Source organism: Cariama cristata, unplaced genomic scaffold, assembly GCF_000690535.1.
Source record: "Cariama cristata isolate BGI_N322 unplaced genomic scaffold, ASM69053v1 scaffold3040, whole genome shotgun sequence".
Classification (NCBI taxonomy): Eukaryota; Metazoa; Chordata; class Aves; order Cariamiformes; family Cariamidae; genus Cariama; species Cariama cristata.
Genome location: NW_009596171.1, coordinates 32,380 through 60,305, shown reverse-complemented (window position 1 = coordinate 60,305; position 27,926 = coordinate 32,380). Strand labels below are relative to the sequence as shown.

At 41.3% G+C, this 27,926-nt stretch overlaps 1 protein-coding gene across 1 annotated transcript; it reads left to right on the top strand.

Moving 5' to 3' along the window:
* Positions 1 to 163: 163 nt before the first annotated feature.
* NCAPD3 (non-SMC condensin II complex, subunit D3) lies at positions 164 to 27,751 on the top strand (the record flags this gene model as incomplete). The annotated part of the gene is made up of 33 exons (XM_009704770.1): positions 164 to 326; positions 1,145 to 1,323; positions 2,195 to 2,371; positions 2,785 to 2,846; positions 3,114 to 3,201; positions 4,561 to 4,694; positions 5,410 to 5,482; positions 6,078 to 6,203; positions 6,384 to 6,636; positions 7,161 to 7,223; positions 7,388 to 7,471; positions 10,211 to 10,284; positions 11,222 to 11,356; positions 12,136 to 12,356; positions 13,830 to 14,021; positions 14,353 to 14,450; positions 14,577 to 14,692; positions 16,100 to 16,207; positions 16,746 to 16,860; positions 16,957 to 17,064; positions 18,326 to 18,564; positions 19,226 to 19,305; positions 20,610 to 20,747; positions 21,072 to 21,205; positions 21,356 to 21,555; positions 22,157 to 22,267; positions 22,683 to 22,838; positions 23,627 to 23,796; positions 24,035 to 24,174; positions 24,302 to 24,376; positions 27,302 to 27,376; positions 27,478 to 27,538; positions 27,628 to 27,751. Coding segments are annotated over 33 exons (4,272 nt in total), but the record flags the coding sequence as incomplete, so codon positions are not given.
* Between the last annotated feature and the right edge of the window lie 175 nt (positions 27,752 to 27,926).

Below are 27,926 nucleotides of genomic sequence, written 5' to 3'. Positions count from 1 at the left end.
TGTATAGTATTATATATTAAAATATAATTACTAAAACATATTTTTAAAAATTATATATAGGGGCTTGGTTGCAGTGACAACTGTTAAAATGTGCATGGTAGCTACTTGTAGAGAGCTATGTTATTGCAGGATTTCTCACTACTGCTTGCGTATTTTGCCTCAGAATATCTGGACCTTGTTTGCTGAAAACAACTTCTCTCATAATGCTCTCGTGGCTGTGTTGCATCACTTCGTCCAAGCGGGCCAACATAAAAGAGCTGCTGCACAGCAGAGGGTGTACGCTCTTCATGCGGCTGGGTTGTACTTCTTACTGCTGGAAATCCCAGGTGAGCGAAGGGATGTGTCTCTTTATTGTTGGATAAAACATCGCTCGGGCAAAATCAGCTTTCTGTCATTTATAAGAATTCCAGGTGGAACAAGTGATGGCTTTCGAACTGTTCGCTTGATCTCCTGGAAATCCTTGGGGATCAAACTCAGCCATGATGTTGAGTGCTGAACAGCTGTTGCGGTCTGATAGCAGCTTGGTCTCCTGTCATAAAGTGGCTTGATGGTCTCAGCCCGGGTCTGCGTTGCCGTGCATCTCCTTAGCAGTTCTGTCACAAGGTCGACAGAGGAGTCTGCACGGTACACAGAGCTGGAACTGCGCATATCCCTCTGGTTTGACGGTAATACGTGGTGAAGGCAGAAGCTTATTCCTGTTCCTACTCTGTAACTAGAGAGGATTTCACTGTGCAGTGCTTCTGGACAGGTTCATTTGTGAAAACAAAGGTATTTGTTTACAATAACCAGCAGTTGGAGTTTTCTAGCAGGTTAATTCACAGCAGTATCCTTTTGTATTCAAGGTTAATGCGTACTCTAAAGTTTTGCTGATCTTTGTTCTGCATCACATTACCAGCTAGCAGGGGTCAACCAGCTGGTGATCCTATTAGAGAACGTCATCGCTGATGACATGTCATCATGATGCAGTTTGGCTTTGTTCAAACAATTCCTTTTGCTTCTCTTGAACTTTCTTAGACTCCCAGGGCAATGCCTTTGTCTTGGCCATCTCCTTGGCTGTCAAAGGAAATGGAGAGATGGCCAGATGATTTGATGCTCCCTCTGTATTTTGTCTGGGAGATGGCTAATGTTTGTCTTTTCTGGGCAGGCAGCATAGCTAACCAGCTGTTCCATCAAGTGATGTTTGATAAATGTCTTCACACCCTGACAAAAAGTTGGCCTCGAGAACCAGATCTGATGAGGAAAAGAAAGAAGACACACACTCAAAGCTCTCAGACCAATGCAGGAAAAAACAGAAAGAAAGGAAAACCATGCAGGAATGTCAATGTAAGATGTTTGTGTAACCTCTTCAGATATAAATCTTTATTAATAAGCAAATTGTTGGCAAGCTATTTCACTTCTAGATCAGTGTGTTAATCTTCTTCTTTTTCACCCCTTTTAAAATTCTTACCTTCTATTCAGCAGTTCAGCTGTGCTCTTGATCTTCTACCTGTTACTGGGAATTTCAGAGGTCTGGTGATTCAACATTAGCTGTAGTTTCCTGGCTGCTGACTAATAGAAAAAATAATGCTTATTTGTCTGTGGCATATTGCTAGAAAGCTCAGTAGCAGAGGGGGAAACTAATTTATGGCAGCTTCTTCAAGAGACCTTCAAGTTAGTATGTGACCAGCTTGCAAATGGCATTTGCATTTCCTTGCCAACTTCCTGATGGGAAGTTAAGGGCTGAATGCTTTGGTTAGCTATATTCAGCTGCTTGTTCTAACGTTTATTTGTTTGGTTTGTTTTTTTTAATGGAACTGAGGCATCAGAAATCCTGAGAGAACATAAGTGCTGCAGGGTCATGACAAGCGAGGGAAGAAGGTCATAGGCGCAACGGGAATTACTTGAGATGAATCTCCAAGTGTCAGATTAGAATTCAGATAATTGTCTTCAGTTCTGATGGGCTTTCTCCTTCAAAACGAGAATAGGCTGTGTTGGTGCTTTCTTTTTCTGTACCCAACTTTCATCTTTCTGGCTGTTTTTTTTTTTTTTCCCCCACTGTTAAGTGCGTTAACTACTCTGAAAGAAAAGATTTAGATTTTTTGCATGTGAAATGTAGGACCTAGCCTGAGAACTCTGTGAGGCACTGAAATGTACAAAAGAGATCAGCCAGTGCTGTGGGACAGGATGGTGCTGTTTCTCTTTTTTACCAATATAGATGGAAGAGATATTGGAAGAGGAGGAGGAGGAAGAGGATGGTGAAAATGTTTACTTTTCAACAGATGATCTTCTTCAAATTCGCGACTCAGTCTTTCTTCTTTTGAAGAACTTCTTAAGACTTCTACCTAAGTTCTCCCTAAAAGAAAAACCTCAGTGTGTGCAGAACTGCCTGCAGGTAATAAGATTCAACTCAAGGAACTTTCTGTCCCCTAACACGAACTTTTGGTGGATGCAGAACACTCCACAGCCACAGGCGTGAAGGCAGCCCTGCCTCTCATAAACCGGTCCCTTGATTAGACTGTCCTCAGCGTACATCTTGGAGCAAGGCGCCTGCTCCATGTTTGTCTCTTGTGCCAGCCGGGCAGTTCATGGTTTCTGTTTTGTTCTGAGGTGCTTAACCCTCACCATACCTGTGGGGAAGACTCATGCTATTGAGCCTCTGGGCTTTGGGATCTGCTGCTTCAAGGGAGGTACTGTGGTTTGAAACTTAAACTCAAGTTCTCTACGCTCTGACCCCCAAGCATCCAAGCAGACCTGCACATCTTCCCCTCATGTGAATTAGCTAAGCTTGGCTTTCTTTCCTTGCAGGTCTTTGTTGAAATGATAAACTTTGAGCCAGCGGTACATGAGTTCAAGTTTTCAGCAGCAATGTGAGCAAATAATTCTTGATGTTTATATGGTGCTTTGAACAAGTAAAGCGCTCGATGTTTGTGTTGTTATTATCCTGTTTATGTGAGAATGAAAGCAGTGATTTCTTTCGCTAAGGATAATTAGAACGTGTTCCACCTCGCTAACAGTAAACAATGTTTGGTGAATATTGAATGTTTTCCAGTCAATGAGCACGTTTAGTTGTAATAGTTGTAGTAAATGTTTCTCTGATGAGAGATGAAGACATCTCTTTACCTTCTTTTGCTTAGGAATATTAACAAAGCCGAGTACATTCCCGAGCTGGCCTATCATGGACTGCGATTACTGTGTTCCCCTCTACATGGCACAGAAGATAAGGTAAAAGTGGGACAAAATATTTAAAATCCTCGCTGCAGTATCGAAAAGGAGTAGTTGTTTCTTTCCTTCTCCGCACGTCATTGTTGCAGGCACGTTTTTTACTTCTTACATTACTTTTTTGTGCGTGTGCACGTGTTTGCTGGGTCAGAGGCAAGATGCTCTTTTTCCACCCCAACCCTTATTTCCTTTGACAGGTATGATGATGCATTTTGTGTGCACTGAATTCTGTGCTCTAGTGACTCGTGTGGCAAATGAATCAAAACCAGAGGATAGCTACAGTGGCTTTAGATCTCTATATCTAAAAAAAGAGAATTCCAAATTACTGCATTTGCCTGGAATTTTCTGGTTTCCTGCTAGATGGAGCTCCAGCACTGCTCGGTAGCGTGCTGTGGCATTGGGCTGTGCAGCAGCGAAGCATCATGGGGAAGTGTTAAGCGCAGATGATGGTAAGCAGGGTTGATTCTTATTCAGAGAATAGCCTGTCATCATGGAACATCCAGTTCTACCAGAACTGTGTCTGCAGCTTTACATTTTTATTTTGTTTAATTGTCAAGCACACTGTGTCATCTCCCACTTACCTGTGTGCTGCTCCTATGGATGGGGCTTTTGAACTTTGGGCGTGACCATGCTGCTGTGTTTGCGAGTCTGTGTAAACTCATCTGAACTAGTTCTGAGCCAGCAAGCCAGGATATTAGCGACTGTCTAGTCAGGAAAGCCTGGAGCTTAGTACGCACCAACCTGACATATACCCGAGTGTCTGCCCAGCTTTAGCAGCCTTAGACCTGTATGTTTCAACCTCCTTGGTTTCTCAGTGCAGCACAAGCTTTTCAGAATTGTTGACATTTGTGGTATCAGGAAGATGAAGTAGCTCCCCTTCTCAGACCTGCTTCATCTTCCCCTCCTCTCCTGTTTGACTGCTCAGTGAAGGTCCGGATAATGAGGCATGCTGTGGTCCGAAAAGTGCAGCAGGGAGGAAGCTCTAAAAGTTCAAGTGCACATAGTGGTATAAACATGCATTTAGTTTGACATGTCTTCTGTGCAAAACCCAGTGAATTTCCTCAAATTCCAAACATTTCTGTCGGTTGAAGTCCACTGCTTTGAAGGGGATCTGTTGACGTTGTCGGGAAGCCCTTCTTGGGCCTTACTGGACTTGAATGAGAACACCACAGCTAGGAAAGATGTCGTATTAATGAATGGGTCCTCTTTGAATTATTCTGCTAGGAGACATGTTTTGACAGATGCTGTTATTTGGATCTAAGTTTGTTTGGTTGAGAATGATTTTATAAACCTGGTCAAAATGCTTATCCATGGGCTCCAGTTGCTACTGAAATGAACCTGAAAATAACCTTTTCTTTCCAGATTCTTCGTTGTGTCTTCCGGCAAATCCTCAATGTCATTCTTATGCTGGAAAGTGCCGCGGGTTCCAGACGCGCAGTCCTTGCAATCACATCGGCTGTGATCGGTGCCAGGAATCAGGCTATAAAATTCATCAGGTGAAGTACAGAGCTCTGTCACTACCCTTCCTGGGTAGGTCTGCTCTTTCTTCTGTCATGCCTTCACTTTACTGTTTAGTTGATAAAGGGATGAGACAAACTGGCATTGACTTTGAAGTTGTTTGTGCAAATGAGGTTTAATTAAAATGTCTGTAATGGGAATTTTCTGAACTTGCTGGTGGAGGGGAAAGAAGGTTCTGTTTGACATTAAAGTGGCAGTGAGTGGAAGGGACTTACCTTCTGTATTTTGCTTTATGTCAGTTTTTCAGGTTTTGTAGTTTACTGCAAAGTATTGGAAAGAAGATAAAAGATTAATATGGAGCTTGCTGCTCTGTAGTTCTTTGCTTTCTCCTGCTTAAAGATATGTTTTGCCTATGTTTATTATTCCTTGGGTGTGGGGATCCGTGTTGTTGGAAAGTGTGGTTTGTGCAGAGATCCCCAGACAACATGTACTAAGTAGCCTTAGAACGAAGAAGCTTTTCATATTGTCCTTCTACTTGTAGAAAGGTATTGGAAGAAATGTTTTCTGCCTGCAAAGCCAGGTTAATGTAGAAAGTAAGTAGGTCTGCTCTCTGACCGTATCCTGTTGCACTAGCGCTCGTGATTCCAGAACGCCCGCTACTCTTGACTTTTGAAATGCATTCCAAAAGCAATGTCCTTGACTTGATTTTTGCTCTGTTTTGCCTTATTAAAATCTGCTTTTTCTTCTGTGCAGTTCTGTAGTAGATGAGCTGAAAGAAGTTGTTTTCCCTGTTCTTCGGGTATTACTGCAACATATCTGTACCAAGGTATGCTAAGCTTTGTTGCATCTTAAGGAGAGGAACTCATGTGTGGATACATTGCAGTATCTTGATAGTTAGGAAATCCATTTTCACAATGTTTTATAAGGAATGAAAAGGTTTTAATCATTTGCAAATTTCTTGACAGCCTGATTGTGTTTTGTGTTGATCTTTATGAGTTTTCAGACATCTTAAAAATAGTGTCACGCTCTAGGAGAATATTGAGAGTGAACACTTCCCCCCTCATTCACAATTGATTGTACTCTACTTTTGACTTTTCCAAAATGTGCAATTGCTTTTACCACTGTTTTGGTAGAGGAGAATGAGGTTTACGAGAGCTCTTTGCCTAGCTAACTCTCTGAAGGCTGCCATGTAGAAATACTGCCTGTGGATTTAGTCTAAACTCTGCCTTTGCCTTGGGGAATTTGCCGTGTGATTGTGGGTGAGTGCTGAAGTGGTGACCAAAGAAGCTGTGATTGTTCTCCCAGTCCTTGCTGAATGTGACTGTATTGCCTCGTTAAATAAAATAAGCCCTGAAATGCCATTCTGGCTTCTAGAGCAGAGCATCGAAATATCATACCATGCAATTACCCTTGTTTTTTAGGTCCCAGATAAGGCTGATTATCGCACATATGCTGCACAGGCCTTGGTGAATTTGCTGAATAAACTCCCTTGTATAGAATTTGCTGACTTCATCGCTTGGCTTTACAAATACTCACGCAACACTAAAGTAAGTGCATCTCCTTGATGTTCCAGGGTTCAGATACAGCAGTATTTTGAAGATGGAGGGTTCAGTATCAGTACTGAATAGCATTGTTGTTATTGCTGGTACCTAAAGGCGGGTAACCTGAGAAAGCAGTGTTTTTGCTTACATTAACAGAGCACCTTGTGTGCTTTTTCTTCTGAACAGATTGCCTACAGAGTGTTTGCTCTTGATGTAGCGTTAGCTTTGTTGGATGTGCCTGAGAGGAACTTGGACAGCTCCTTGTCGCTGGATCATCAGAAGTTTCTAAAGCATAAGTTTTTAGTACAGGTTATGGTGTTTGGCCGGTGTTCGGACAAAGCACCCGTGGTCCGTAGCAAAGCTTTAAGCAGCTTTGCCCACTGTCTCGACATGAAAACTGCTGCTACCTTGGAGAGTATACGGGACTTATTACACAACTGTAAGTATTATGGATAAATTTAGATAGTCAAAATATTTCTTTAATTTTCTGGGGAATAATTACTGGGAGATAGGAGAACTAGTTGTCAGGAACTTAAAAATCTGCATATAGTGTCCTTGTGTATAGTGTCATAATGAGAAGAAATAGATGAGTCTTGTTACTTGTGAAGCCTTTACTTGGAAGGGATTTATTCTCATGTATCGGTCCTAAATAGAATCCTCCATGAGATACCTTTGAATGATATTTAGGGACTGAAATTGCTCATTGTGGAAAAAAAAAGAAAAGTAGTTCATTCTTGCCTGACAGTTGATTAAATCTTGCAATGGCTTTTGCTTCTGCTACGTTGTTTTGTTCGTGATCGGCATTCTGAACTCCCTCAGGTGTGGTAAAGGCCAGATGGCACAATTCAGACGTATGCACATAGCATCCTATGGTTAGATTACTTGTCTGAAAAGATTTGGAATGACAGAATATCCGGAATTAAAATACTTCATTTAATTTCTTTTTTTATTTCTTTTTGGCAGCCTCTGACCATACATTCTTGGAAGCAAACACAAACACTGCAAGTTCGATAGTCAGTGCAGAAGGTATAGAGTCATTCTCTTATATTAAGCCTCAGGCTTTTCTTGGCATGCCATTTTCTAAAAATATGCATATCTATAAAACCTTGGGCATGCATGAGGCTCTCTGTTTAACAGTGAACCATCTTACTCCTTGAACATATGCCTTAAACTTTTAACTTCTCTTTCAGCTATGTCTGGCCATCCACTGAAGACCTTACCAACTTTCAAAACCATTGAGTTGACAGACAGCAACGATGCTGCAGTGCTTGACGGTATGTCAAAATCATACTAGCATTTTCAGGTAACTTTTTGAAACTTTAGTTGAAATTAGACTTTCTGAAGTGTATTCTTTGTCGATTTTTCAAAGAAAGTGGAGAGAGCTTTCTTGTAGAGCCATTAAAAAACGCTCATAGGTGATGAAGGGAGTGGAAGTGCTAGCCATCAAGAAATACTATGTCCAAAAAATACATTTGATCTTGAAATACTGATGTTCGTTTGTACTAATGTGGTGGCAACACTTCCTGAAAAGCAGGTAATTTATTCTTTCCAAAAAGGATGGTAATTGATGTGGGATATAATACTTGTAACTCTGTAAATTTAAGGGTAATTAAATCTCTCACAGATTTTTGCCACATAAAACACAGCACCTTTGACTAGCACTGTTATGTAGGGAAGAATTCACTTCTCTGCAGCATCAAGTATTGGCTGGAGTTGAAAGCAAAGAGTGAGGTTAAATGGACTGATGCAGAATGGCAATGTTCTAATTTGTTGATAGCATAAAATCAGCACGTAAGTTGGCTTTTGTGGCCATGATGTTTGCTTGAATCTCCTCCTTTGTTTTCCTCTTCCTTGTAAAAGCTTTTCTTCCAGACCTTTAGGCCTCTGCCAGTGTCTCTGCTCTCAGTTGTTGCTGTTCACCTCTCTTGAACTGCTGACAATTCAATTCGCTGCTTGGTTCACATCCTGTATTTGTGTCTTTGTTACAGTCTCATGCTGCTCTTCACATGGGATCTCTCTCCCTATCTCTGTGAGCCAGGCTCCAATCTTCTCCATTGAAAGCTTTCTTTTAAAACATTCCACTGATAAATTTCGTTAATCTGCTCTCTCAGATAGAAAAGTCCTCCAGGCCACTTAAGGTATTGTGTATTCTCTGTTTAGTTGCAGACTCCTTGTGGCAGAGGATGCCTGGTTTTGTATCTGATACCCAGCTGAGCATACACTTGGCACTTGGCAAAACAAATTAAGAAGAGAATTGGATGAAAAAAGACTGTCTAGAGCTCAGGAGGATAGCTGAAATACAGGGCTGTCCGAGTCAGTCAAGGTGCATTAGCAAAGCTGTCTGGCAGACGCTTGTGTTTGGCTTATGCCTGTGCTAATTTTCCATGTCTATGGAGACCAAACAGCTCATATTTTAGAAGTGAAATAAATCTTGGCTGAGAATAGTCAGAACGTGCTAAATGCACAAGGGCAAAGATAAGGAGGGTGGGGATAATCTGCAGGGTGAGGTATGCACTGCAGAGTTACCGCTGCCCAATGGTATAGAAACGTTAGGTTCCCTCGGTAGTTCTCAGCCATTTAGAACTCAGGTTTTTTGTTTGGTTGGTGGTTTGTTGGTTTTGTTTGATTGGTTTTTTCTCTTTTCTATGTCACTGTGAGTAAAATCAATGTCAGTCGGCAAAGTGTGATTATTTTAGCAGATTTGGTCACCTTCACAAGAGCTGGGCTATTTTAATGGCAAAATCTTGCAATGAAAAGGTTCTGTGCTTTTTCTGTCAAGCTGTTCTCAGGAGGAAGATGCAATTGCAGTTAGCTGCCTATTAAGAAAACGCAGATCAAAGTCCCTTTGCTTCCTTTGGTGAAAATTTGTTTTCAAACTACTTTTGATTAGTTCCCTGTGACTAATCCTATTTCTTAATGGCAACAGAGTGGATCTCCACATGAATCTCTCTAAGTAATAGATCTCTGAAATTGCCATATATTTGGGAAATCTTACTTAATGCTGTAGGAAATCTAACAAACAGCAATAAATAGAAACCTTAAAAGCAATGGTAAAATGCTTGAAGTCAGTATTGCCAGCTTGTCGATAGTCCATTTGAATGATTCAAAAGGTGCAAAATAATTGATTTGTGGCTCTGTGTATTCAGTTGGGTGTCATTCAATAAACTATCATCTCAATTATGTATTTTTCCCAAGTATATGCAGAAGTAAGTATGAAATATGGCTATAGAAAGTAAAATTTTAGGCCTAACTTGACGTTCAGAGAGGGGAGATATGTTCTGGTTTCCTTGTAGACTCTTGGATTCTTCTTGGGCTGCAGAATGGCAGCTGCAAAGAAATTCAGTCAGTTCATAAAGGGAGTAATTTCCCCTCTATGAAACACAGCAGTTCATACATTAATCCTTTATACTGTGTGGAGCTCTGAGGCATAACTCACAAAAGGTTGTAGGCATTCTAAGCTCTCTGCATGCAAGCCTGTTAACCTATCTTGGGTCTGCTTTGGATCTATTTGTCTGTGATCTGCCCTCAAGATGCTTTTCCCACAGATGGCAGGGTTACCTGTGCTATAGACTTGTGTTAGAACTGTGCATGATTCATCTGATGAGCTTTCAAACTGCGAAGGTAGCCTAACGTCTTTTGTGTAGACAAATAAATAGGTCAGAAATTACAAATTTTTTTTTTCTTTTTTGCTGTGTGTATCAAATGATCTGGTATGTTGCTTTCTTTTTTGATATGCCCTAAGATGTATTTTCAAATGAAAGAACTTGAAAAAATGTTTGGTTTTTTGTTTGGTTTTTTTTTTCCTCTGGCTTATAGCTCATTCTGGATTATTCTGGGTGTTTTTTTAATCATGTTTTGTGCAATTCTCCTCTCTTGCCCTCTGAAGTCTCGGGCAACAAATTGTTGCTCGGTTGAGTTCAGAGCTGTATTCCTCCTTGCTGCTGCGCAGTGTTCAGTGTTAGTGTTACAAAATGGTGGTGTGAGTAATTGCTTTTTATCACGGTTTTGGATAGGAAAAGAAGTCATGGCCATGCTGAGACTGAGAGCCGGAGATGCGAAAACCAATGTGAGGAAATCTGCTCTCCAGGTACGGTCTTTTTTGCATGCTTCCCTGTTTTCAGTGGTTACCCAGAATGCCATTATATAAATAATTAGGCCATAGTACTGTTGGGAACTCTGTGTAACTTTGCCCACCTGTAGCTTCCTGCTATTCCTGCAGAGTGCCTACAGGCCTTAAAAAGATCTTGTTTGCTACTTCCTGATAAGTAAATAATGCAAGCATGATGATGGAAAATTTTTCTAGTACTCTTGCTGGCATTCTCTTATTCCGTCATTTACAAAGAGAGGCTCTTTTCAAATGTCAATAGGCATTTCAATTAAGCAACTTCCTTATAAACTGAAGCATATTAGCTGCTTAGTTTGTTTTGACCTTGTTAACAAAGAGATTAGGTTATATCCAGCCTCTTTTTGAGGTGTGCATTGCTTTGCTTATTGCTCAATTTTTTTAATGAAGTCATTAACTTTTAAAGAGAGATGCTTCAATGAAAATTTCATAATTTAAAAAAATACATGTCTGCTTTTGACTGCCTTCCTCTGTTAGTCCTCTTCACTCCAACTCTTTTCCCTCAATTCACACGCTGATTTAGGCTTCCCAGTTAAGGCTTTACAATTGTTTTGTTTTAACGCTTTTTGAGTTTGAAAAAAAGAAAAAAAAAATCCGTTCTTTACTACCAGGTAAAACACATGGTTCATACAAGAGACACATTATTTTCAAGGGGAAATTGTGACATTCGCTCTATCCAAATGCTGTTATAAAATCAGAATGACTGAAAAGATGCTTTGTATTTCATTCTACATCTCTGGTTGTGCCCAGTACTCATAAGTTGTTAATGTGATGTTTCACTCTCTGTGAGATAAATTATCCGCTAGTTAAAGTCAGTAGGGGGTAGATTGTATTTTTGATTTGCGACTCGATGCGCATAGCCAGTATTCCCAACAAAGTCACGCTGGTATTTGACTTCCAGGTTTTAACGAAAATCCTGAAGTGCAAAGTGATCCCTTGTACTGCAGAAGATTTGTCCGCTCTTCAAGATCGTTGCCGGGACCCTGCTGTTTCTGTGCGGAAGCAGGCTTTGCAGTCGATAACAGAGCTCCTTGTGGTGAGAAAAAAATATCATGAATTCTTATGCAGACCTGAGATGAGCGAAATGTGAGTTAAAAGAAGGAGGAAACAGACAAATCTGGTACTCATCAATTGCTCACTCAGTGAATTTCATTTTATGACTGTTTTAGTGTTTTTTTTTCCTTACCTTTTGACTTGGAAGTCCTGACTCATTCTTATACATACTTGTGATTTATGAAGAATGCTTCCAACTGTTGGAAACATTTCTTTTCCTGGCTGTTGATTTATGTGTCATGGAGAAAATGTTTATGTTGCTGGCCTTCTCAAGTTAAAAAAAAAAAACCTGAATCACTTTACTAAGATGTAATGTGTAGATGATAGCACCGCAATATTTTTCTTTCTTTTCTATTTATTCACAAAGAATTAGTAACTTAGGTTTGGAGCATAAGGTTGATATTAAGCGAAGCTCTTTTTTTTTTTTTTGTTAGTGTTAAATCATCGGCTGTACAACTTTATTGCGATACTGATTATTTATAGGCTTTCAAAACAAAGTATTACAGTACTTTAGCAGAAGCGCCAGGTAGCTTGATCATAGATATGATCAAATACCTTGTGGTGTCAAGGAGATACAAGTTCCCTTGTCCCATATGCTGCCACATTGCAGTGCTAGTTGAGCAGTACGCTGGAGTTTATTAGAATTTACTTTCAAAGTTAGTAGCTGAATCTAGGTTTCTAGGCCTTTGCTGAACTTACCCATGCATATATGATCCTCCAATGATTTAAAAATGTTTCTAATACGATGTGTGTTTCTCTCAGTCTCAGCACAATAATGTTCTAATGCAGAAGGCCTGGTTAAATGGAGTAGTGCCTGTTGTGATGGACACTGAAAGTTCTGTCCAAGAAAAGGCCGTGGATTGCCTTGATCAGCTCTTGTTGCAGCATATAAAGTGTTATAATGAATTTAAGAGTGAAGATGGAGAGCAGGCTCTAGCGTGGGATCTCCTTACCCTCTTGACTTCAGAAAGCCAGGAACTGAAGTAAGTGCATTCTTCCCTTCATTGTGGGCTCTGATGGCTTTTCCACCATAGCCCTTTGTCCGATGCATTAAATGTTTTTATTGCCTTTACTATGTTAGCATTCCGGGTCAAAATCCAGATAATTTTTTTTTTTTTTTTACTTTTAATCCTGTTAGAATATGCAACTTTTCCTTCACAGAAGGAAGTTGCTCATTCACTGGAGGACTAAGACAAGAGTACGAGTTTATGCTCTCCGTGCTCTCATTCATTGTGTGGCCACAGGCCATTAGGTATCATACTTCACATATTGTTTAAATGCACATGCCGTCTATTGTGCAAGGACAAAAACCTAAATTTATTGGGGTTGTTTTAAGCTATTTGAATTCCCTGCTTGAAACAGTCAGTATAAGTGCATATTACTGCTAGAGATGAAACTATCATGTTGTGAGGTGCTTGTGTTGCTCCGCCAGTTCCTGGGACAGAGGAGCTGTCGAGCACGGACAAGCTGGCGGTGAGAAGAGTGCAGTTTTCCTTTGTGTCAGGTGTTTTCACTTGCTGCTTGTTACCTGTGCTCTCTCCCTGAACTCGAGTGTTCATATACAGAAGTGCTGCATGCTGTTCTTGATGTGATGATAGCAGCATGAATATTTAAGTTAAATGGAGGTGTTCTGATGACAGAAGTAAGAGAGGATATATAAAGAAAGGAGAACGTCACCTTTTATTAATTCTGATGTACAATATGTTACTTGTCTTATGACAAATAGAATTATTCTGCCTTTTGCAGAATGCTGTGGGAAGAAGCAGAAGAAATGGGATGACACACAGTATGACAAGGGCACAACATTGATTAAAGACAGCTGTATGTTTATTAGTCAACAGGGCATAATAGCTCAGAAATAGAAAATGAGATACCGGTTGCGCTGCCTTGCCAATCTGTGAAACTGTCAGTGTTCTAATTTGGGCTATTTTATAACATAGTTTGCAGATTCATGGCACCTTCTTCTTCTTAACCTTAGGGTACCTTGCAGCTTGATAAATCTCAGAACTCTTTCAACGTGAAGTAGGTAACTAGGGTTAAATAGAAAAACGATCAAGTTATGATGCCTTAACATTACTGTATCCTGTCCCACTGTGGGTATTAAATAACAACTGCTAGGAAGTCTTTGTTACAGATTGCTGAAATTACATTTTCTTGATGTGTCATGGTATCAGTTGGACCTTCTGTCTTACTGACACAGAGCACGACATCCATGTTTGTATGCCAGGTCTGTAGCGCGTCAGGATTATGAACTAGAAGACTGAAAATAATGCTACTAAAATAAGTAGTAGAAATCCCTACATATTCTGAGTAGAGGGAATGCCAAGCAATAGCAGCTTTGTTGCGTTGCCCATCGTATCCTGGACAGGGATGTTGGATTTTACTGCCAATGTCTAAGACCAAGTGTTTTGTTTACTCCTCCATTAACTTACTTTTCTTTTTTTTCTTCCTTGTAGCCGTTACTTGAACAAAGCTTTTCATATGTGGTCCAGACAGAATAAGTTCACCTCCACTTTCATTAATAATGTCATGTCTCATGTGGAAACGGAGCATGCTGTACCAGCTTGGATGTTGCTTGCGAAGGTGGCAAGTTCTTCACCCAAGCTGGATTATTCCAAGGTCATTGAATCCTGGGACAAAGTCAGCAGGTATATGTGTGCTTTGAACTCCGTCCTCCATTCTGCAGGAAAGAGATGGAGGTGAAGAGGAGGAACAAAGCAAGCGAGCACTTTCTGTCCTTCCACAGGCAGATTGCTGTTTAGCTGCTCTTTATTCAGGCAATTGGTTCTGCACCTAGGAGGCAAGCAAAGGCCCACAGATTTGTGCAGCAGCCAACTCTTACCTTAAGCTTTTTGAGTTTTCATTTCATTTGACAAGTCTGCCTTAATAATGCATATTCCAGATGAAAGGATTTTTCTGCTGTGATTTGGTGTTGTTCCTTAGCGTTAATGTTAGTTTGTCTGCTTTACTATTTTTCAGGCAGCAGAACATGAGCACTGGTACTACAGGACATATACTGTGTGTCATCGGTCATGCTGCAAAGCACCTCCCTAAAAGCACTTGTGAGAGGCTGATTGGTGAGTGACCCCGAGAAACTGCAGAGGGGAAGGCAGGGTTCATGGCTTCCATCTTAACAGTTATTCTCCATAAGCAGTTGAGAAGCTTAGAAAATACTAATTTTATGTGTGTGATCTCGTTTTCAGATAATATCAAGTGCTGGCTGAGGGAGTCTCAGTGTCCCTTGGAGGTGATTAGCCCAGCTGTAGAAACTCTGCAGAAGCTGTGCCATGCATATGCAGATGCGCTGGAGGAGGCACAGGTGTGACTTAAAATACGTCTTTTAAAATAGCTTATTTCACATTTAGGAGGGCTGTCTCTTGAAGGCACCTTCTGTCTCCAGTCTGTAGGTTGCTTAGCTCTCTAAACAAAGAGGATCTGACTCTAGCAACTGGAGTCTGTTCTGCTCAGCTCTCTTACTTGCTTTACTGCAGTTGTGCTGGAGAGCATCCTATAGCTAAGGATGGACTTCTAAGAAATCTTCATTCTTCAGAAGGATTTCCCCCCGCCACCTGAAATACCTTGCATTTGCCTTCTGTCAAAGCTTACAGAATTCCTAAAGAAGACCTATTGCTGTACCGTTATGATAGCAGCTATTTCTCAGGCTTGGTCCAGTTTGAAGCTATAGGTTTATACTATAAGCTCTGATTATTCTGTATCAGAGCTGCTGTAGATACATATATCTTCTTGACCTCTTTCATGGGACCAAATAGGGAGTTAATTACACGTTATTCTCACATTTCTCTTTCCTGCTCCCATTTGTTTTATGCCATAGATTTGTTCTGCTCCTGTAGTGAGAAGGTAGGCTATCTTTTGCTGGTAAAATAGAGATCTCAGCCTGAGCACAGTTGCAAACAAGGTAAAAGTGATGCAGATCTCTCTTGCTAATGGTTTATCTTTGTGTATGTGTTGTATTTCTCTTTCGATATTGATGACAGATATTTTATAATAGGCATCCCAATAAAGTTTAGGAAATAGTATGCAAAACCGCACACTGTGCTTTGGAAACCAGGGAGGATCGGTGGTTTCTGTTTTTTCAAATTAACAGGACGAAAATCCTCCCTTGTAGGTATAGTCGTCGCAGTATGTTGGCATGCAACCAAATGCAGATGTTCCTGTACGCTGGTCACTTTAGCGGTTCTACCAGCTTAGCTGCCATACGTATATGTATTTAGTTTCTTATGTTACCAGTTTTAGATGGGAGAAAAAGAGAAATTATGCTTTATTTTCATCACAGTCTGGTAGACGATTAGCTTTTTTTGTTTCCACCCCTTGGAATTTGCATCGTGTTTTCGTTTGAACGGAACTGCATTTTCCAAACAACATTTAAAAATTCACACAGACAACCTCAAATGTGTTGGATATACATGAAAGAGTCACCTAAATCCTTTTTGTTTAGATCTCTGTGATTTCTATAATGAAGTAAACTTAGTCCTGTGGATCATTAAAAGCCAGATTTTCCAAGGTGTTTTGACACTTGCACACATCCTTTGATGTGCAGGAAGAATTTTAAAGCTCTAAGGCACTGTCTGATTGATTTCAATAGGACTTAAATTATTAAAAGCATATAAGGAGTTTCAGATTAGAGATTCATGTGTGGACAGATATTACAGCTACATTTTGTTTAATTAATAAAGTGCTGAATTAATTTTGTTTAATTATGGAACAGGAGCTGCTCAACCAGGTGTGTGGAGATTTAGTATCCACCTGTGAAAGCTATATTTCAAATATAATCCTCAAAGAGGATGGAGCAGAGCAGCTGCAAGAAGATCTCTTGGTAAGTTTGGTTCCCCTTCACAAATTGGTCAAAGGACGTAGGTGTACTTGAAATTGGTGTTCCTTAAAGTTCACACCAATAACTGCGTTACATAGGAAAATACTGATGTGCACGCCTTGTGTGTAAGCTCGTAATGAAATCTGGTATTTATTGGCCTGAGAGCGTACAACAGTTTTACACGTCAGCAGTTGCTTTAAGGATATGATACCCCGGGTGTTTTTCATAAAATGACATCTTTTTTCTTTGCTTTTCCGCTCATACTTCTTAGGTGAGCTGTTTGGGAAGTAAGTCTGTAAAATGCATAGAATGCTTTGAGGAATGTTTCAGTAGTATTAGTAGATGTGTGGTGGTTATAGCATATGAAACACACACACCATTTCTGTTTCAAAGCTTCACCTTCTGTTCTCTAGCCACTGTCTACTTGAAAGGACTGAGGGAATGTTAAGTTGTTTTTGGAGAGGCACCATACCGACTCCTGCTGACTTAATTTGCAGCTCAGCCATTGCCTTTTGACTGCAGTGTTGTTTTATCTCTGTAGGTGAGACACCTCTTCATCTTGGGTGAGGCTGCGCAGCTGTGTCCAGCCAAAGTGGAGAAACGCATCTTTCTTTTGATTCAGTCCATTCTGGCTTCTTCTGTCAATGAGGACCAATGTGAGGCGCTCTCCTTACTGCCTTTAGTTTTGCATTTACAGACAACACTGTTTACTGGAAAAGCATGTTTTTCATTCCTGACCTGTTCTTTCCTAGTGTCTCGTTCTCCAGACGGTGAGGAACTTCCAGCTTCTCAGCCACTGTCCCAATTCAGAGGATTGTTCATGCCTCCAGTGGTCAGAGCTCATGCATTCATTACTCTAGGTAAGGGCCATCCTGCAGTAGAAGCGTGCCCTTGTGTATCCAGTTCTCAGCCTTTCTGGTTAAAGTCCTGCTCAAAAGCTGTGTCGGTTGTAACAGGTAGCCACAGTGCTCAATGTTTGCATCGACTCACCTCATAGCTTTTAGCAATGCAAATATCCACGGTAACAAGTTGCACAAACCATAAAAATACTGCCATCTGTGTGACTGCCTCTCAAGGTGGTTAATGCATTAATCGTGATTGATAATTGCACCAGAAAGGTTCAGGTTGGATATTAGGAAGTACTTCTTCTCTGTAAGAGTCGTTAGGCGTTGGAACAGGCTGCCCAGGGAGGTGGTGGACTCACCATCCCTGGAGGCGTTCAAAAAACGTTTAGACGTGGCGCTTTGAGACGTGGTTTACTGGGCATGGTGGCATTGGGTAGAAGATTGGACTTGATGATCTTTGAGGTCTCTTCCAACCGTAACGATTCTACGATTCTATGAATTAACAACAACCTTCAGAATTGTACTGTCCTTGTACTTGGAGTTGGTTGCTGTCTGACCGAAGGATCATCTTACATGTAGTAAGGTGCTCAACAGAGGATGAAGAAAACTTGGTGCTTTTGATGCAGTTTAAAGCAGAATGACTGCACGTCGTTACTTGTTTCCCTCAGCATGAATGACAAGCTGCTTTGAGAGAAGCTTCGTCAATCTGCATCTCTGGTATTATGGAGACTACTAAGTGAAAGTTCTGGTTTTATCATACCTCTGTGGTTAGGAACAAGTCTCTTCTCTTGCAGATAGACAGTATTATTCTTTCCTTAACTGCTTTGGGAAGCTTAATACTTTTGTACAGAGCTTAGAAACAGTTAGGAAGAAGTAATGTTAGAATGCAGGCTATTTTATTTTAAGTTGGTTTAGTGATGCTCTTAGAGGTGGGTGTCTCCCTGCTATGCCTATGACAGCTGGGGCTGTTCTTTTTAGCTGCTTTGAATAATACCCTGTACACAGAAATAGTTTTCTGTGAAGGAGGGAATTTGGCATCGAGACCCACACTATAGGTCTAAGAGGAGTTTGGAAGAACTCCTCAAAGTATCATTTCTTTGAGAGTTCATGCAGATTGCTCATCAAGTTTCAGCGTGTGTTTCTTGTTTATTCCCTTGTTGCCTTCCTGATTCCTTTCTTGGCTCATATTGGACTCAAAGGAGGCATTAAGCTGGGCTGTGGTGGTTAGGAAGAAGAATATATTCACAGCACTGACAGTCTCATCCCTGTTTCACAGGTAAATTGTGTTTACAGCATGAGGATCTGGCAAAGAAATGCATTGCAGCTTTAGCTCGAGAACTGGAGGTGTCACATGATGTGGCTGTTCGCAATAATGTTGTCATCATTATGTGTGATCTATGTATCCGCTACACATCCATGGTGGACAGATACGTTCCCAACATCTCGTTGTGTCTGAAGGACCCAAATCCCTTCATCCGTAAGCAGACGCTGATCCTGCTTACCAACCTTCTGCAGGTACATAGAGGTCCTGATCTACACTTAGTCAAGATGACTTTAATCTGTGTACTTTTTTACTGCTTTTTTTGCTAGCTATGCAGAACTCATATTGAGGACACTTAACACAGTTGGATAATGAGATTATTTTTAGCCAATGGTTACCTCTTTTTGTGGCTTCTCTTTGTTTCTTTGAATTCCCTTCAATTTCACTGTTATACAAATGAATATAACAAGCATCACAGCTCCTTTTTCTCCTACTGTTTCTGCTTATTGTTCTAAAGATGAATGTTGAGAGGCTCAAGATGTTTACCTTCCCAATGTTCATATGAAGCCAGTCAAGGCAGATTTGGAGCACATTTGGTTCTGAGAACATTGTTGAAAAGCATGTGTGCCTTGGGATGGGAGAACAGATTTTTCATGTTCCTACTTTTTTATTGATACCTGTGGTAAACCTAGAAGCTTTCCGCTGTAGCATTTATGATGTTTAAAGCATTCTCTGAAGCATTGTCTTCTCGGGGTTTATTTTGTGTACTTCCAGCTGAAGTTTTATAGCTTGCTCATTTGCCTGATATACATTCTGCTAGGCTCCATCAGATATTGTACTGACTACAGTCTAAGGGTTCACACTAGGTTTTTCCTGATTCAGGTTGATAATTTATTGTCTGCCGATTTCTTACAGGAGGAGTTTGTGAAATGGAAAGACTGTCTCTTCTTCCAATTCGTCAGTGTCTTGGTGGATCCAGATCCAGATATTGCCAGGTAAAATACTCGTCTGTAAAATAACAAAGGAGTTGAAGAACAGAGATGTACTCAAAGCCAGTCTCGGTCATGCACCTTCAGCACGCGAAGAAAATTTCAGTGAGAGATCAGCTGATTGTCCCATTAACCTCCTCACTTCTACAGTTGTTCACTCTTTAGGATCTGCAATGGTAGCAAAGGAGTAGTGAATCTCTTTCCAAGTCATTTGAAGGTCCCAGAGTATCAAGCTGTGTGTTCCTGGCTGTCTTCAAGACATGCAGCTCTGCTCTATTTTTGACTTTCCGTTATCCAGAAAAAAGGAATTTTGGAAACAAGCCTTTATGAAATCTTCCTTGTGGTTTTCTAATAGGCTCTGTCTTGAGGGCTGGTTTTGTTTTAGGACTAGGATTAAATATCCTACTTTTTTCTTATATGGCATGCCTTGTCTTTTTAAGCCTTCTACCACATTTTGTAATACTTTGACATGTAAGAGGAATTATGCACACTGGCTTGAAGTACATGCTTATGAAGTTTTTGTAGGTTTCAAAGTCTCAAGCTGCTCTGTTATATGAGAAATGAGAGTGGGGCAGGTTTCTCTAAGGATGGTAGATTGTGCGGGGATGCTGGCTGCAGAGGAGGCTTGGACACCTTGCTACTTGTTTCTCCCTAGAACAATCAATCTGAAGAGTGGTGTTTCCAGGGCCATCAACCTCTTGTTGCTTACTAGTGCATATTCATACTTTCTTTTCTCTTCAGTGAGTTTTTAATATGTAAAAACATCTTTCCAGTAGATGGTGACATTGCAACATCATGTTCCTAGAGCTTTAGCTAAGGAACACGGTGCTGTTTCTTTGGGAGCCTTTTTCTTTGCATCTGCATTCAGTGACTGCATCCAGACAAAAACACGTTCTTCAAGTCTGATTGACTTGCAGCTCTTGCAGGACTTTTGATGATTAACTTTTTGCAAAGTACTATAAGTGTCTCAGGCACAATGGAACTTAACTTATTCAAATAATGAATGTGTTGTGGATTCAAGTTCAAATTTATTTCTGTCCCTGTTTACTTTAATGGCAAAAAAAATGAAGTAGTACTGTGGATGCTGAAAATGTCTATTTCTTGCTGGATGAAAAAAGGTGTAAAGTCAAAAAGCTGATATCTTTGTTCAAGACCAGATGGAGCTGGGCAAGGATTAAAGGCAATATTGAGGGAGACTTGGCAGAGGAAAACCATCATCCTACTTTACAGCTTGTGAACCCTACACTGTGTTTCAGGAGTGGCTTTTAGAAGCTACCTGATGATGAATTCTTTCTTTTCCTCCTTTCCAGGTTTGTAGAGTTCTGCCTGGTGCATGTCTTACTGAAGAGGAATCCAGTAATGTTCTCCCAACACTTCATTGAGTGCATCTTCCATTTCAATAGCTATGAGAAACATGAGAAGTACAACAGATTCCCCCAGAGTGTGCGGTCAGTTGAGCACATTTGTATCTCCTTTTTGCTAAATGATGGGCTGTCTGACCATGCAGCTTTTGGTTGCAGCAGAGCAGTCATGGCACTTATGCAGTAGGGTGAAAACAGCTAGGGGAAACAGTGTTAAACTAAGAGTGTCCTGCCTTTCCCTGTGACGCTTCTGGGAGGACTTCTGTGTGTAACTTGTGGGAGTGCGTGGTATCCTAACAGGTTTATGGGTCTTAAAAGTGACATTCAAATACTGCTTGCTGATTTAAAGTCGTATTCTGTGCGTTTGCATAATGTGGCTTGGCCTTTGTAAAATGTCTTGTTCTGCCACAGGGCAAAGAATCTCTTCTCTCTGAAGGGAAAAGATAACAAAGAAAAAAGGATGCATATCTACAAGTTCCTGCTAGACCACTTTACAGATGAGCAGAGGTTCAGCATTACAACGAAGATCAGCCACAGCATCCTAGGTAAGGGTCTGTCTTTAAAAATCTGGTGAACAAAGAACTGATGTCTGTATAAAACCATTAAGCTCTCAATCCAGCCATGTTATCTTCCTGTCTTTACTGGCACTGCTGTTTCCAGTAAAATACATCTTATTTCTTCCCTGTGTGTTCCAGCATGCTTTGTGGATAAGGTCCTTCCGTTGGACCTGGAAGCCAGTGAGCTGCTCTCGGATGCATTTGCAGTCCTTAGCTGCAAAGAAATCAAGCTATCAACTATGAGATCAAAACCCGATGAAGACATTCAGCCTGATGAAGACGAAATGGCAATGGCCAATGCTGTCATGCAGGTGGCACAAAAAAAGCTCATCTCGCAGGTGAATGGCACTTGATCTGGTGTGGGAAGAGGGCTGGCCACCATACTGGGAGAAATTTTACCCTTCTGCAACGGAGAAACTTGCGCAAAAGTTATCCAAGTAACATAGCGATGCCAATGACGTACTGTGCCTGTAGGCTTTTATTCAGGCTCTGTCTGTAGGCACACTCTGATCTGGGGGCACCTGTGGAAGCACTGTGTGTTGTAAAGCCAAAACATCAAGGCTAAAGCTGTGAAGGATGCTTCTACTTGAGGCATCAGTTGGAGTGATCAGAATTGCATTTCCTCTGAAGTCAGTGAAGCTATGCTAGGCTAAATTTGTTCTGCAGATCTCTTATTGGTATAGGATTTGAGCATAACAATATTTATTGGTGCACTTTTTGGCAATTTGCCTTCAATGTGAGAACTGACTGACTTAGTGATGTATCTTAAAAGACTCCACTTAGGTTAAAAGCCTATGTACATGCGTGCGGTATAAGAGGAGGCTTAATTGCTGTAATTCCCTTGCTATGGAGTGATAACTCCTCTCACTTAGGCCATTCACGCAGAGTGGCTTCTCCTTTATTGCCTCGTGTAACTGTTCATGCCTTGTTCAAATAAAGGTTCAAAAGAAGAACTTCATAGAAAACATCATTCCAATAATCACATCACTGAAGTCTTTGATGGAGCAGAAGAGGATCCCAGCTCTTAGGGACCTTATGAACTATCTACGGGTAAGGGGAAGTGTTGTTGGTTTTTTTTTTTTTCTTCTCTTGAGTTAATGTGTTAGATGTGTAAGCAGTAATGGAACGAACAGCCTTCTTAGAAGGAAATTTAGAAGGCATATGATGTTGTGACACTGCCACTGTGTTAAATAATGTAGGAGGCGGAGGGATTTTAGATAAGGATCTTGCAGTGTGTTACGTGTGAGCCTCCTCAGTGGAACGTGGGCAGAAAGCTTGAATGCTGAAAAGCTTTTTCACGTTCTGAAGTACAAATTGGAATCGAAACTCTTAGTCTGTTAAAAACACCTCTGCTCTACCAACTGGTATTTCCTTTTGCACTTAAGCAGCTGTGATCTGAATGGGGACATGAATCAGTAGTCAGGAGAGATTTCTGAAAGAGTTTAAACATTCCTTATTGCTCCAGGAAATGATGCAAGATTACCGAAATGAAATCAAAGACTTCTTTGCTGTGGACAAGCAGCTGGCAGCCGAGCTGGAGTACGATATGAAGAAGTATGAAGAGCAGCTGGCCAGGGAGAAGGAGTCAGACCAAGAGCAGGTCTCGGCAGCGCAGGCAGAGGTTGTTAGTGCCATTAACTCTGTACACGTACTGTCTCCTCTGGTAAAGTTTGTGTACGCATAACATGCAGACTCTGTATGTCTGTGGACCTTGTTACAGCACTTCGAACAGAATGGTTATGTAATGTTCTCATAGCTCTTCACATTTGCTGGCAGAAGCTTTGGTTTCAGAGTCATTTAATACGCTTAGGACGACAACAAACAGCACGTGTTAGGCAAAGAGGAGCCGCAAACAATTAATGTAAAAAGAATTTAGTTTAAAGGGAAAACTAAGACTAATTTGCCACTGGCTATGCTTACATGTTGTATTGCTCTGTTCCCAGAGTGATAAAGATGATAAACAGATAGAAAAAAAAAGGATTCATTTTGTCTGACTTCAGGTGTGTACATAGTGGAAACCTACATATGTCTTAGTCATGCAGATCCTCTTTTAAAGTCAATGTAAAGAAATAAGTATGTGCTTGGGTCAATTGTCCTGAACTATTTTAGATACCTACCTTAAGATGAGATGACTTCTACCCTGGAAGTACCTTTCTCTCTCTGCTCACTTTAAAAGAGCACCTATATATAGACCTCTAAACTAGGACATATGTATCCCATCAAAACTTCCTATTCGCTTCTTGTTAAAATTTTGGCCAATAAAATCTTTCTCCCTAGCACCCCTTTACATCCATCACACAAAGGACGGTTCTTAATCATGCAGCGTGTCGGTCTAAGCATCTTGTTTCTAGGGTTTTCTACGCTTGTATCCGTTGTTAGACATACAATCTTTTCTTCTGTTTTCTGTAGCAACCTCCGTCTTTGGAAAGAGCTGTACCTTCTGGTGGCTGTAATAATAATGCTCAGTCTCCTGTAAGTGGGAGACAGTCCTCGCCACCTGGACCAAGTCCTTCCTCTGTGCCTTCTGAGTTTACTACACCTAGTGCTGGTGCTCTGAAACAGCCGTTACTTGGTCACAGGTAGGGATTTGTGTTTATATTACCAGTTATGATATTCTGCAGGGCTATTGCTTTGCTTATCCACTCCTTAGCGTTATGAAAGCCGCCGGTGTTGCAGCATAATCTTCTCCATTACATTTGGTGTTTAAGAGCATGAGGGACTGGGAGAGGACAGGTCTCTCTCCTCATTACATGCATCTTGTCTAGGCTTGCAGAAGGAAATCTCTTCACTGTTTCTGTCGTGTTTTTTGCCCTGTAGGCCAGCATCCTTGAGCACACTTGCCATCCTGAACTCTGCCAGGAAAGCAATGGAAACCAGAAGCAAGAAACACAGCAAGAGTGTTGGAGGAATTTTATCAGCTGTATCGCTTCCATCAAGCACAACTGGCAGCAAGCAAGGTAAGGAAGCTTGCTGCAAACTTATCTGGCGTTGGACTAGATCTAGTTGACATAGCCTGATTGTTAGGCCCTTGAGGTCTCTGAGTGAATACATTTCTATTCTTAATTATTTCCTTGTTATTTCTAGTATCCTTTCAAAGCCTGAATCAACAGTCTAATGAAAATGTTGCTGCGGTGGGCCGCGCAATCAGCACACCAGAACGTAAGTATAACCCAAAGGAACCCTTTCCAAATTGCGCTGAGCACTTGTTCTCAGAGAGAGGTAGCAATGCATGGCTCCCCTAAAGAGCAGAGAAAATTAGTCATTGATGGCTATAGATTATTTATCTAAATGGTTGTAGTAAATAAGAACCGTTCTGAAATTGAAGGTCTCAGATGAATGATGTACATGGGAAAGGACAGTCCAATACGGTCTCCATTTACATGTCACAGGGTATTAATTATAGTATTGAGTCAGTGCAGGCGAGCATTTATTTTGGGCTGCTGAAGTAACAGAGCTACTGCCCTTTATTCCTTCATTAACTCTGGGGTGCCGAGGAGGCATGTTGTCATGGTTCTTTAATGACATGCATTGCCTGAAGTGTGCAAAATTCTGTTGCATTGAGACACTTGCTCTCCTTAACTCTGGAAGCATAGCTTAGTATTTTTAGACTGAATTACAGAACCCTGCTGCAGAGGGAGATACTCCAGGTCTGGTCCTTCTCAGCTCTAACATAGGGGGTTCCTGTTGTCCAACCAAAGGATCTCAGGTGAGCTACTACCTGCTTCTAGAGCAGGCAGTGAGCTGTGACCATTGCAAGAGAACAGAGAGATCTGCTCAAGTGGGATTAATAACCTGTAGTCATTTCTGAGTGTGTGTGTGTTCTACCCTAAGAACTGAACTGAGCATTGGAGAAGGAATGAATTTGTTTTTTCCACTCTGGTGTGGAAATTAAAGTAAAACTACACAGAGAGGAATCTCTAATACACAAATTGTGATGAGTCTGCTGTGCTTATGTCTGTTGCAGCTGAACTGCCATCTCACAAAATCTGACCTTCAAAAGTTAGGTTTTATTGGAATGCGTTCTGACAGGCCCGCAGCATTCTGCAGTGTCGCTTTCTGCAAGCGCAAGAGGCAGTTAGTAAAACATAAAAGGAACTGAGTTCCAGCAGTAGATCCCCTTCCTTTATGTCAATTTGCTGCTGAACTCCTTTAGGGCATCTCCGTTGTAGTGCGCATTGTGAGTGTGATGAACAACCTCACGCACTGCGGAGAGAGCTCCAGTTAAGTTGGGAGCATAGGTGAGTGTCTGACAGGTCATCTCTCATCAGGCAGTTGTGAATTGTTGCGGAGAGGGGTCGATATTCCAGAACCATCGCTATCTGACTGCACTCTTTGCCTGTATCTCTGTATCTGTGCAAACACCTGACTGCACGCACACAGGAGAGCAGACGACATGTTGCCAACAAGGCAGTCGGCTGTGCGGCAGTCTGCAAATACCTGACATCCGTGAGCAGGCAGGAGCAAACCAGTGGCGGTGATGTGCATCCACCGGAAAATCTGACCCTTCTCTTCCCTGCGTGTTCCACTGTTTGGCTAGATTTGTCTGCCTCAATGTTTCTCTTTGCTGCCTGAGCAACAAGCAATGATCTTTATGCAAAAAAATTGGGGGCATGTTTTTAGAGAGCAGAAATCTTTAAGCGCCATATCTCTGTCTGGAAGCTTGCACGGCTGTTTCTCTTAAGCACCATATGGTGAAAAAGGAGGAAGAACGTTAATCTGCAGTGGTGCTAGGGCTGAATTCCTGCTTTGCTTTGAGGCAGCATGTGTCCTTCAGCGGGGAGACAAACTGTATAGAGCAGTACCATCACTTCAGTTAGCGTGCGTTGAGCCATCTGTATGGTGGCACTGGCTCTTGCAGGCTGATAGACAATCAAAATAAAACATTTTTATTTCTCTGGTGTATCATTCTGAAACTAGTGGAGACGCGGTTCTTTGTAAACCATTTGTACTTGAGAACTTAAGAACAGCTGTCTCTTCTTTTTACCTTATTCAATTGTTCTGCCTGTCGCTCTCTCCCCTGCTGTCTTTGGGTCTCCTCAACTCCTGCTCGTTATTTTGAGAATGGCTAAGTGGGTCTGGGCAAGTGTGGATCACTTCACTGTCGTACATAAACACGTGTTGTAAAGATACCACCTTTGACTACATGGGGAGCCCTATTTGATGACAATTCTTTATTATTTTCTTCCTTCCTTCCTTTCACATAAACTTCTCACTAAGCAAGGTAACTTCTTACGGCATATGCTGCAGAAAGTCAGGACACTTGTAGGTCAGTCTTGAGAGATGCAGAGGCCAGCTAAGGCAGATAGATCAAGTTGGATTTCCACTACAAGCTTCAGTGATTCCCTTCCAGGACAGGGACGTGGTTAAAGAGCAAATCCAGTTAGTCTGTAGAGAGAAGTTCTTTTAGCAGAGTTTCCAACTCCTGCCCAATAAAGCACTTTCTACCTTAATTCCTTATGAAAGGTTCTGGGAAACAGCAGCATAAAACAGAGCATTGAGTAAAGTAAAATCTGAATGTTGTGACATCTCTCCTGAGATAAATGACAGGAAAGAGACAGCTGACAACTATGGCCTATTCAAGCAAGCTAAATTCTACCTAGCTCCCTTGTCAAGTGATTCCTCTTGTCTGGCTGCAGGCAGTTCCTCACGGAACGGCTGTTCGGGTCCTTTGTCGGTCTTCAGGGACCCCCCGTTCTGCCTTGACTGGGCAAAGCAACTGGTCTGAATCTAACATGTTGTTTTGAAAGAGGCAAAGCTTCAATGGACGGTGAGGCTCTCCTGCCTAAGTAGGACAAGAAGGGGCATGACTGAGGTCCCATATTTAAATTAATTTATTCCACATACAAGGAAGTCTTTAAGTCTGGAGTACGAAGCTGATGTGCACAGATGGCCCATCAGATTCGGGACATAGTTTTGAGGCTGGATGGGGGACAGTGAGATCTGCTGGGCTGGAAAAGAGAGATGTATGTGTGCTTGCAATTAACTGGATATAGTTACTCTGTGACACTTAAGTGTTCTACTACAGCGTGCCTTGCCCTCTGGCTATGTCACAAACTGACTACTAATATGCGTTTTTTCTTTCAGAGACCATTAATGACTTGACTTTTGGTGCTGGGGTTAGTTACATCAGCTTGACGTACACACCCGGTTCAGCTTCAGGCAAGTTATTTTTGTGATTCTAACTTGAGGGGGGGGAAAAACCCCAAATGATCAAATCTGTGGCATTTTTTAAAATATGAAAATATATGCATTATTTGCAGAGAATCAAGAGGCTGAGGATAAGCCAAGAGATATTATCTGTTTGACATCACCAGAGAAACCGTAAGTTCAATGCAGGTCTGAAATGGCAATCACGGTGAGAAAGACTGGTGAAGTGCTTTAAAATAAATGGTCATTCTGCTTCCTTCTAGTCTGTCCCTGCCACGGGAGTGGAAAGTAGAATCCCCAGCAAGGAAAAAAAGCAGTCAACGTGTCCCACTGAGACGGTCCCAGCGGAGAACTCCACTGAAACCAGACAACCGATCCTTTCATTGAACTTTTGTACAGAATCATCGTGTTGCCTGAAATCTGTCCTTTTCGTCTGTAATTATAAATCATTGTGGTCACATGTCCTTCCTTCCTTATCTATTGTTACTTGGTTTTTACATGAAACTGTCCAGAATATGGGCATACAAAGCCTGCATTAACACATGTATGTATTATAAGCTGC